Source organism: Helianthus annuus, chromosome 8 (genome assembly GCF_002127325.2).
Source record: "Helianthus annuus cultivar XRQ/B chromosome 8, HanXRQr2.0-SUNRISE, whole genome shotgun sequence".
NCBI lineage: Eukaryota > Viridiplantae > Streptophyta > Magnoliopsida > Asterales > Asteraceae > Helianthus > Helianthus annuus.
Window position 1 is genome coordinate 7,491,851 of NC_035440.2, and position 12,156 is coordinate 7,504,006.

General features: G+C 34.4%; 1 protein-coding gene, 2 long non-coding RNA genes and 1 pseudogene across 3 annotated transcripts; 3 read left to right on the top strand and 1 right to left on the bottom strand.

Annotated features, from left to right (window-relative positions):
- Positions 1-2,707: 2,707 nt before the first annotated feature.
- On the bottom strand, positions 2,708-3,970 carry LOC110871955 (protein BIG GRAIN 1-like E). The gene has a single exon (XM_022120724.2). It carries the CDS (start codon positions 3,716-3,718, stop codon positions 2,753-2,755), a length of 966 nt encoding a protein of 321 aa, XP_021976416.1. The 5' UTR covers positions 3,719-3,970; the 3' UTR covers positions 2,708-2,752.
- Positions 3,971-7,567: 3,597 nt separating this feature from the next.
- Positions 7,568-7,970, top strand: LOC118481159. The gene is made up of 3 exons (XR_004864610.1): positions 7,568-7,707; positions 7,804-7,869; positions 7,948-7,970. It is a non-coding gene; the product is annotated as an uncharacterized LOC118481159 (long non-coding RNA).
- Positions 7,971-8,241: 271 nt separating this feature from the next.
- On the top strand, positions 8,242-9,293 carry LOC118481160. The gene is made up of 3 exons (XR_004864611.1): positions 8,242-8,275; positions 8,408-8,464; positions 9,185-9,293. It is a non-coding gene; the product is annotated as an uncharacterized LOC118481160 (long non-coding RNA).
- Positions 9,294-9,586: 293 nt separating this feature from the next.
- LOC110869511 lies at positions 9,587-10,155 on the top strand (annotated as a pseudogene).
- Positions 10,156-12,156: the final 2,001 nt, after the last annotated feature.

The following is a 12,156-nucleotide window of genomic DNA, read 5'->3' on the forward strand; positions in this document are numbered from 1 at the left end:
TGTGAACTGGTGAACCCAGAACCATGTTGACTATCCAAAGGTGAAGGCAAAGACAAACTGATTACAGTATCCTCATTGTGTAATCAGGGGCGGACTTAAGCTTGGCCCAAGGTGGGCGGGCGTACCCTTGGGAAAAAAAAATTTAGTGCTAAGTTCTGTCGAAAATCCCGTCCGCACCCCTTGAAATTTTTTGTCCGCACCCCATGGAATTTTCTGTCCGCACCCCTTAGGTAAAAAGTGTTATCAATTTATATTTTAAAATTTTTTTAGTAAACTCTTATTTTTTTTTAAAAAAAAACACTACCTAAATTATATACCTTTTAATACCTAAATAACTAAACCCAAATACCCAATACCTTTAACTAGCTCACTACTAAGTCTTAGCCCAATAAACAAACCCAACAAATCAACAATATTTCAAACTAAAATAAAATAAACAAGACCAAAACCCTTACATATTCTCTCCCGCTCTCTATCCTCCCTGCACGCACGCCAACGATCAGAACATCAGCGACAACAGCAGCCGCATACCACCGTAATCAGTCATCATATCACTGCAGATCGAACATGGGTAAGTTTCTTTTGTTATTTTTGATGATTTTTGGTTGATTTTTTTGATGATTTTTGGTTGATTTTTGGTGGGGTGGGATGGAACCGGTAGCCACCAGAAGTGATTTTTCGATGGCAGGAGACATGTGCTTCTTTTTGTTGTTAGTGATGATATTTGATTTTGTAGTGGGTTATATATTTATATTTTGTTAGTGATGATGATGATATTTTGTCTTTTTTGTGGTGGATTATATACGATCAGGCCTGATGTTTGGGGTTTTTTATTTATTTATTTTTTTTAATGGTGTATATGATGTTTAGATGATTTTTAGTGTGATTTACATTATGATTTCTAGGGCTTGAATACTTGATACATTATGTAATATGTTATGGAGCCATGAACTTATAGATCAATTTGTTTGTGATAGCCGATAGGAACCATGAGTAGGGACGTTATGGCGCGATTTCTCAAGAGGAAAGTTGATACATCTTCCGAATTTATTGATGTGGATTTTCAAAATCAAGAATTTGGGAACCGTTTTAACGAGGTAAATTTAGTTTGATGTTCTTTTGTTTTACATGATCCGACCCGACTCAAACCGACCCGATACGAACCAATTTTTTTTACTTATATACCTTAGGGCCTAAAAATTTTAAAAATGTTCCGCACCCCATGAAAAAATTCTTGGGTCCGCCACTGTGTGTAATACAAGTAAAGTTACTCACATACAGGAATCTAATATTGTTGGTTTCTACCAAACCCTAAAGAGAATTTTTAAGTAACACTTTCATATATCTACATTTGCACATGCACACGTCATGATGCCCTAAGTCATTGTCCCCCCCCCCCCCCCCCCTTTCTAAAAATTTATTTTATTTGAGATATGAAACGTTTTTAACATTTTGTACAAATCTTATAGAATTTAATTTTACCTATTTAATTAGGCAAAGTTTGGTATTTGAAATTTCCCATTTGACATAAATCAAAGTAAAGAAAATGATGGGAGTTCACATGGGGGTGATAATTGCCCCAACGTCAATCTTGTGAGAAACTCTACAATCATGTTCTATCTCTAATAATGCACTTTCTAAGTTAACAGTTAACACACTTATCATCATAAAAATCATTATATAAAATAAACAGACAAAAAAAAACATTATGAATTACTTTCACGAATTTTTTTGAACGGTAAATTTGGATCACCGACGAACGACTGGAGTATTATCGTACCACCAGCGAAACCGTCCGATCATATCCATCTCCACTAGGCATAATGCCTACACACCAATTCAGGAAGAAACCTAATAAATATAGGAAATACCCCTTTATGGGAATCGAACTCAGGACCTATTGATCTCAAATGTCTTATCTCACCCCTAAAATATCACTAGACACTAGGCTATAAAACCTGAGCCATACTTGCAAAGATATAATATGTGTATTATTTTAGTGTAGTAATTTTTTAAGGGGTTTCATAACATCCCTTGAATTAACAATTTTTACTATTAATTAAATAGTTATATTTAAAATATAAGTATTTATTATATACACTATATAATCAAAGGACTTTTATCGACATGTAAATTTGTTAGTTCGTCTTTCAATGAAGATAGGCTCCATCGATGAAGTTTCAACGGGAAGCTAAACATGGATAAAGACTTCCGTGATGAGGCGATGATCAAAGTTGACATTACCAATGGACTACTTACCAACCAATCACATACAACTTTTTATTGAACATCAAAGATTCTATGATTATAGAACAGGGGCAGCAAGATTCTATGATCACATACAACTAATTCACTAACGAATATTTCCGACAACTAATTCACTTAAAATTTTTATTACTCTCTTTGTTTTATTTAAAAATTAACAAATGAATTACTGCCTTATCATTCAAGATATCATCTATGTAACGTTGGACTTAAAAAAGTACTACGTTTCATCATTATATATTAATAATTTTTCAAGATTTGTAGGCTCGCATATCTTTTGTAATTGATATATACAAGACCTAAAAAAGTATAAAGTTTGTAGTAAAGTTGAATATCTTGCACAAATAATATCAAAATGAATTAACTTATGATCAAGAAGATAGCAACAAGATTAACAAAAGTGCTAAAAATGAAGATAAAATCAAATTTATCTACATGCATGTAAATATATGATACGAATAACTATGTGTTTTTTTTTTTTTTTTTTTTACTTTTTGATGCTATCCATGCGGGTGGTTTCATAAACAGGCAAACCACTTGAATAATACCCCAAATCACAGTTTGTTAACTCAAAAAGATCAGAACTTGAATCGCTATCGGCACCATCATCAACAACAAACTTCTTGAATTCTTTGATATCTTCTCTTGAAACAAACTTATATTTTTCATCATAAATCTTTACTTTCTCCAAAAGCCCATTATGAAAATTCATGTTTTTGTCAGAAAGATCACTCTTGGTAGTGAAATGTTCAATCTTGTTGAGGTTTCCATTGATGGGTACTTTTGTGATTTGAGTTGGAAGAGGTTTGAGATATGTATAGCTTTTGGGGTCTTTATAGCTTGTGGTTTTTGTAGGTGTGTGTGCTACATGATAAGGTGGTGGTGTTCTAAAGCCTGAGCTTGTTGAGGTTGAAAATGGAGATTTTGCATCACTCATAATGGTGGCGGTTGTGGTGGCGGTTGCGGTGGCGGTGATGGTTGTGGTGGTGGTGGTGGTGTTTGTACTCCTAAAATGGCTAATGCTACTCCTTCTCTTCCTCCTCCAACTACTAGGACTCTCATCTTCATCTTTTGTTGACTTTGTTTTTGACTTTGACTTCTTTGAAGATGTTTGCTTGAATAGAGAGTTCAAAAAATGAGCCAATTTCCCTCCTGGTGAGCTTGGTTGTTTGGACTTCTTCTCTTTGTTGATCACCATGCGATTATCCATCAACATGGCTTGTAAAGGAATGCCATTCCCTCTATGGAGGTTTGGCATGTCAAGACTCATTCTTCCAAAAGGCCGAGTATTGTAATTAAAACTTCTCGATTCATGGGTGCCACTGAAGCTGTTGTTTTCAGTGGCACCTGAGAAATAACGAGCGGCTTCAAACACGCCAAGCTCGTCTGAACCGTTCCTATGATGGAACGGTTTCTTAGCCTGAGACGAGACTGGAATAGTACTAACTGACATTCTTGAAGTAAAATGACAAATTTCTGTTGAAAGAGTGTATTACAATTACAATTTGCACACAAGATTGATAAGTTAATACATGATATGCATTAGCTTCTTTGAGATAAATGATGTATCTTGAGTTGGAGAAGAGTGAATGGAAAGCATTAAAAAGGAAAGGAAAAGAGTGGTGTCATGAAATGATTTAGGGTAGTGGCATAGTATATTGAAGATAAGTTTTGAGTAAAGTTTGCCTTTTATAGTAATCTTTGTCATCCGTGTGTTGAAGATATGTGAACAGTGTCTACAAATACACAACTCTTTATGCAAGGGGTACAAGTTTGAGAATAGGGTATAGTGAAAACGGTCTAGTTGGCATGTCCACTAGCACATGATGGATTGTTGTGGTTTGTATTGGAGAAAAGCTAGAGATCCAATAGGAGTGGAACAACCATGATGTTTCAGTTTAGATGGTCAAGTAGGGTAGAAATTCAAGAATGAGATTTTGCTATGTGTTGTAGGGGAAAAGATAATAACTAATAAAGAATGTATAGAGGAAAAAGAGGGGCTAGGATTTTATTACGATAAAAAGTAATACAAAAACAAAGAGAAAAAAAAAACAAAAATAGAGAAATTATATAGGGTTACTATCTGAATGTGCTAAACAATAAACCCAATACAAAATAGCCCACTAATTTTATTATGCTAACAACAGGTTGCTCCAAGCTCTCTTGGATTTTTGTTATTTTTCATACTTATACATTTACGATAAGAATGATATATCAAATGTGGTCATGTTGCGTGAACGCCTCTTAGTTACAAGTGGGCGTTTTTATTAATAGTTATTTTTATCCGTGAAATTTTATGCATCACATCTCATACAATTATCTAGCACGGGTTTATAAACACGGAGTTGATCCGGATCCCGCTATCTCATCTCACATACTTGTAGTGTTGTTTCCATAGAACCCATAAAACAAATCCATATGATGCATGGGTACCAAAAAAGATACGTAGTAATTGATTACTCAAGAGTAGGTTTTTATTTTAAAACGATTCCATATGATTTGTGGGTACCGAAAATGATAATTATTACTCAAGAGTATGTTTTTATTTTATTTTGAGTAAACTGCCATTTTGGTCTCTGTGGTTTGGCCAGTTTTGCCATTTTAGTCTAAATCTCAAACTTTTTACATCTGGGTTCTTATGGTTTCACTTTTATTGTCATTTTAGTCCAAAATCCAAAAACCTCCTATTTTGACTTTTGAAAGCTGGTTGTTTTGTCTTTTGTGCAGGGGCATTTTTGTCCATCTCTGATTTTATTATAACATATCAATAATCAATAATATATATATGGCACCAACATCACTACCACGTCCACTGAAGATCCACCACCATCTCTCTTCTCAAACAATCACCACCTCCATTGAAGATCCACCACCACCACACCTCCACCACAAAACACCCACTACCAGCACTTTTGTGAAACCTCTGCCAGACGCCATAAAACTACAGAACCTTCTTCATCTTCCCCCAAATCCCAAACCCTAGTTCTCCTGCTCAGCCGCCAGACACCACGTGAAGCAACCCGGTGCCACCACCGTCGCCCTCACCGCCTCCACCATTACCATCACTGCCGCCACCCCCTACACCCTCACCTCCTCCTGAATCGGGTTTATTGTTCTTGTGAATCACCTCCTGAATCGGATTTATCATTCTGGTGATTGTGAAGTAGATCGGAACCTAAATCGGATTTATTGTTCTTGTGAAGCAGATCGGAACCTGATGATTGTGAAGATCCACCACCAAAGAGGAGCCACCGTGTGCGGCGGCGACGAAACGAGAATCGATGGAGAGAGAGAGAGACACAAGAGGGAGATGGAAAGAAAACGACGGCGCTGCGGCTGTAGATGGGCGGCAGGCGAGTTGCAGGTTTGTTGCAGGTTGGGGTTGTGGTTTCCGGTGATGATTGACAGCGATGAAGTGATGGCAGCAGGTTGAAGATGGGGTACGGGTGAACCTATGGACCTCGGTGGCGACAGAGGATGATGATCTGAGTGATGGCGGTTTATCCATGGTGGATGGTGGTTGGATGTTGATGGTGGAGATCAATAGAAGTTCGAAACCCTGGTGATGTAGGCTGTCGAAGGTGTGTGGGAGAAGCATATACCACAAAATGGTATTAGTTATTGATTCTTTTTATTAAATGTAATATTTTTTATCAGATGTATATTAATTATTGATATGGACAAAAATGCCCTACACAAAAAGACAAAACAACCAACTTTCAACAGTCAAAATAGGAGGTTTTTGGATTTTGGACTAAAATGGCAACAAAAGTGAAACCACAGGGACCCAGATGTAAAAAGTTTGAGATTTGGACTAAAGTGGCAAAACTGGCCAAACCAACAGGGACCAAAATGGCAGTTTACTCTTTTATTTTTATTATTTCTTTATTCAAAAAAAATTACTCTATTGCAAATACAACTTTGTTTTCAACGAATTCGTATTGTCACGTCGAAAAAACGCCAAAAATGAATACGATATCGTTTGATTCATCACAGTAAAGAACAAAAAGATCAACTATACATGAGCGTTCATATAAAACTTTATGAAATCATAAATAAAAATTAACACGTCGCAATAATATAATTCAAATTTTATAGAATGCTATATTGTATTACTAAAATAACAAAAAGAGAAAACAAGGTCACTTTATAAATAGAGTTAAGTGTCATTTACGTCTCTGTGATTTGTTCACTTTTGTCATTTCAGACCAAATTTTAAAATTGCGTCATTTTCCTCCTCAATATTCTTGAAACGTGCCATTTCAGTCCAAAATAATAACCACAGTTAAAACAACTTAGTTAGATTAGGGGTAATATGGTCATTTAATAAAGAATTTGGTAGTGGTGGAGATGGTCGTGGAGGTGGTGGTTGAATGGTGGTTAAAGACATGTCAAAAGAAAAACAAGTCGATATTTTAACAAAAAGAGATTTGGCTTGCTGGTTAATACGTTTGTTTCTAGGCGGTTGGTCACAGGTTCAATTCTGGCTAGCTGAAATGTTTTTATTTTAAACCTGAAGCTTAAAAATGAAAAAAAAAAACTTTATTAAATGACCATATTACCCCTAATCTAACTAAGTTTTTTAACTTTGGTTATTATTTTGGACTGAAATGAAACGTTTCAAGAACGCCGAGGAAGAAAATGGCGCAATTTTGAAATTTGGCCTGAAATGGCAAAAGTGAACAAACCACGTAGACGTAAATGTCACTTAACTCTTATATATAAGTCATAAAGCAATCTTTAAGAAATTTATAAAATGCCGAGAAAAAAAATCTATCTCTTATACTAAAGCAAAATAATGTTGACCATTTGACCATTATGTGGCATATCTCTTTAGCTAGATAATTCATTTTTTAGCGCCATTTTTCTCTATTCTCTCTATTCTCATTCAATTAATAAATTCCTTCATTCTTCTTTCAAAGTCTCCTTTGATTATATATGGAAGGTTGAATAATTAATCAATTACCGGAAGATGTTTTTGGAAATTATAGAAGCGTTTCCAATTTTACGTTCTATATACAATTTAGGGATTTTAATCGGAGGTTTCAAAGGAACACTGAAGTTGCCTGTTTTGATTTATCTTCATCATCATCCTTCGAAACTGAATCATAGGTAAGTTGGTTTCCATCTCTGTTTGTGATTTTGTATTTGTTATAAGAAAACCCTAATTTGGTTGTATGATTTGTATGTTGTTGTTGATTAAGCCGCTAATTCTTTTTTATATGCGGTTTTAAGCAGTTCATTGTTCTAATTTGTGTGTTTATTGGTGTTATTATACACCTAATGTATTTCTATTTGTGTCAGCTTAAGCCGGTTTTAAGCAGTTCATTGTTCTTGTGTGTTAATTGGTGTTATTATACACCCTAATGGCATTGAACACCGGATTGAGATCATTATCTTCCAAATTGATTGCTTCTGTCTATTCTTCTCTCGCTAAATCTGGTAAGAATCAGTGACCTAATCTCTTTCGTAACGTTTGAGTGATTAATTTCAAACAATAGCTGATGATTCTGTGAAATTTGTTTGATATGTTTGTAGTCATATTAAGAGAGATGATCCCTCTTACATCAACACAAATGCTCTGGTCAAGTGAAAATTGGACAAGTAACAAAATTCTTTAATGTTTCATATGATGTTATATTATATATTTAAATAACAAAAAAAGTTTCTGTGTTTTTGCAGTGGGTTCAAAAAGTGGCTGCCTACTAGGTGTTTGATCAATTGCTTCCCATTTTATATGTATTATTTCGGATATTGTGTTTTGAAGTTGAAGTTGATTTTGTGTTAATTTCAGATTCAGGGTCTAGGTTGCCTCTTAAACGGGTCAGAATTGTCTTAGAAAGTGGTTGCCTACCAGATGTTTGATCAATTGCCTCCCATTTTATATGTATTATTTCATATATTGTGTTTTGAAGTTGTTTATGTGTTTATGTCAAATCCAGGGTCTAAGTTGCCTCTTAAACGGGTTAGAACTATCTAAGAAAGTGGTTGCCTACCTGGTGTTTGATCAGTTGCCTCCAATTCAGCTCTTTTTATGGCTGATTACACTCACATTGTGTTTCTCTACACAATCAATGTGATGTGTTTTTGGTGTTCTTTTTCATTTTCTTCGGTCTTCTTAAACAATCAATGTTATGTGTAGGTAGGGTGTTCAATTAACACACGACTCCAGTTGTGACTTAAACTGCATTTCCCTAAGGTATTGTTACAAGTTTTAAGTTAAAATGGTTTGATGATGGAGGAGTTGCATGTTTTTTTATGTGTTTTTTGATGATTGGTTACATGGGTAGTTATAAAAATATGATTTTTTTTTTTGGGTTTTGGTTATTGGTAGGCATTAAAATGTATCAAAACAAGATTCAAGAAAAAAATAAAAACTTTGATAATGAAGAAATTGCAAGTTGGTTCTGTGTTTTTTGATGATTGGTTACATGGGTAGTTATAAAAATGTGATTTTTTATAATTTTTTATTATTGGTGGTCATTAAAATGTATCAGAACAAGATTGAAGAAAAAATAAAAGCTTTAATAATGAAGAAATTGCAAGTTGTTTATGTGTTTTTTGATGATTGGTTACATGGGTCGTTAACAAAATTGGTACTGTATGAATTTGACTGGATTAGGAAACAATGCATGTTTTTGAGTAATAATTAATCATTGTGGTTCATTATGTATTGTCAATGATTTTGCATGTGATGTGTTAGCTCTACTAGAAAGTTAACATTAGTTTACTAATTCAGCATCTGATGCTGTGAAATTAGATGATGCTAAAGTTGCATACAAGTAAAGTAGCGATTATATTAGTGTTCAGGATACTTGAATGTGGCTATTGATAATACATTAACACTTATGATTAAGTTTGTTGAGTGGCATAAAAACACGATCTTATTGGTGATTTATTTGATATATCATATATGTAGACTAGCATGAAGGAATGGAGGAATAAAGTAAACGATTACAACCCATATTTTGTACTTGGGGATATTTGGGAGTCTTTAAAGGAATGGAGTGCATATGGAGCTGGAGTTCCTCTTGTGTTAAATGAAAGTGATTCAGTTGTTCAATACAATGTTCCTTATTTGTCCGACATTCAACTTTATGTAGATCCGACAACACCCATAACCAAAAGAAGGTGAGTATTATAGTTTTATTTACTAACAAGCGTTTTCGATTAGTTTATCTTGCTGAATGATGTTATTTTTATCATAGATTTATAGCTAATCTCTCGGATCAGCAATTAGGAATTTAACTTGACTCCTAATAACAGGTGTTACTGTAAGAACAGTTAAGTTCCTTTTTCACGACAAATCATGAAAGTATAGATGCAAAGCTATCTTTCTTGGTTTGTCTTGATGAATGATGCTGTGTGATTAGGAACTAAGAAATTTTAACTTGATTTTGGCAGCAAGACTTGATGTGGCTATTGCAAGAGCGTGAAGAAACTGTTCTCCGAGCTTAACGTGTCCTACAAGGTTATCGAACTGGATGAAGAAAGTAAGTAGTGACTTTTGACTCTTTCGATGAATTGATTCATATCGGAGTTTGTATCAATAACATTTGAAGAAGTAATATGCATGGATTTGATAGGTGATGGAGGTGAAATCCAATCCACTCTAAAGGAGTGGACCGGTCAGAGTATTGTTCCTAATGTATTCATAGGTGGGAAGCACATTGGTGGCTCGGATGGTAAGTTGTTTGAGCAATTTTGTGTCTGTTTTTTAGTGTTTGTTGATCGCAGATTGATTGATATTGTGGTCTTTTATGCAGCTATTATGGAGAAGCATCGAGCTGGGAAGCTAGTGTTGTTACTGACCGAAGCAGGTGCCATTGCGAATGCCTCTGCACAGCTCTGAAGATTGGTGTCATGAATAAGATGATTAAGTTGGATGAGTACGGTATCGGTACCTAAATTCGCCAAATATGGATACCGGTACCGAAAATGTACGGTACGGTACTGGTATTTAAAAGTTTAGGTCAACATTTCTAAGTAGTGTAATTTATTGTAAGATCACCCGTGTAGCACACGGGAACTTAGACTAGATATGATATTTATTCACTCTATTAGTGAACATGCTTACTTTCTTCATTTAAAAAACACCACTCAATTCAATCTAACGATTTCAAAGTGTAGAAAGAAATATACACTACTTCAAATGATATTTCAGTGGTAGTGGGATCATTGGCTCCCTGAAGTTGCTTACTTCCACATCCTGTTTCCTGAATATTCCAGTTTTTAATATTCAAAATTTATAGGTATTAGTTGTGCTTTTGGCATTATTTAGTATCTAAAAATACATTTATTCAACTGTGTAATATGCTAATATATTTGTTGATGACAATGTGTGATATATGTGGAGATGCAGGGCGTGAGGACTTACTTGCTATATGATGTAGATGTCTTGTTGGTGCTGACCACACGTAAGTCTATTTGTTGATATTAAAGGGGATTTTTTTGTATTAATAAATTGTTAAATTGTTAGTTTTTGGACATTTTGCTAGCAATTGCATGAAAGTAATGATAAATAAAGTTCTCGAATGTGATTGGGTATGTGAAGAATGCGAAAAAGAGGAAACTAAAATCACAAACCGACAAGAATAACACATGGACTTCAACTGAAAAGACCATTCTTCACATTCAAAAGTTGCGAAAGCACGTGGAAAAAGACTTGCAGACGAACTAGAGTCGTCTTTTAAAAAACGGTTGTGGTGTTATTACCCGACGGCAAAGTAAGGATTGATGACCTAGAGCTTCGTGTTTACGTTTCTATTGCATTTTTTTAATTTTTTTGGGTGTGCAGGAATATTGATGACGTGGACGAGATAAATGAGCAAACTGAAAAATGAAACTTTTTCAGTACGCACTCACAGCACCCATTGGTGCATCTGCTGATTTTGATGTGGTACTGCTCACAAATTTTGTCCTAATGTTACTTGAATTATTGATTAGGAGATGAACATTTGTTATAGTATTTGGACTAGAACATCATAAAAAGTCGAACTTCAATTCAAGTTATTATTTTAAGTTTACCCTTTTCATAGTCTACTCGACTGTTTTATATGTGAGTTTATTTCTTACTTATCTAATATTTACTATATTATGGTGATATTCCAGTTGTTGCCACCATGTTAAGTTAATTTTGCATTATTTTTTCAATTTACAATTGAGACTACAGTTCATGTTAAGTTAGTTTATTTACAATATAAACTAACAACAAACTAACGTAACATATTTTAATACTACTTTGTTTGGTACATGAAGCGTATGATGAAAACCCCTATAATGCACTTATTACGTCTCTGCTTCATATGTGACTACAAAAACAAAGTTAACAATATGAAGTCAACTACTGGTAGGGTTGTAAACGAACCGAACGAACACGAACAGGGCCATGTTCGTGTTCGTTCGTTAAGGAAATTAACATGTTCGCGAACTGTTCACGAACGCGTACCGAACATATGTTTATGTTCGTGTTCGTTCGTTAAAGAAATTCAGTTGTTCACGAACAGTTCGTGAACACTGGTCTCAAACACAAACGAACGCAAACAAATAAAAACGAACACAAACGAACATTTAACTTGAAATTAAAAAGAAAAACATTGTTATCACTAAACAATGGATATAAGTAATTAAATACAACCATCGAATAATAAATCAAAACACAAGAAGTCTACTACTCCACCAGACACGATGAAACAAGTTTAACTAACTTAGACATAATTATCCCCAAAAATGTCTTAGAATGTCAAATTTTAGTTAACTTAGAAAAAAAGGGATTCAAGTTTTCAATATGTTGAGATAAATGGTTAATTATTTATTATTTTTTAAAATATAAAAAAATAAACACGAACGAACGTAAACAAACGTACATGAACGAACTTAACGAACGCATTA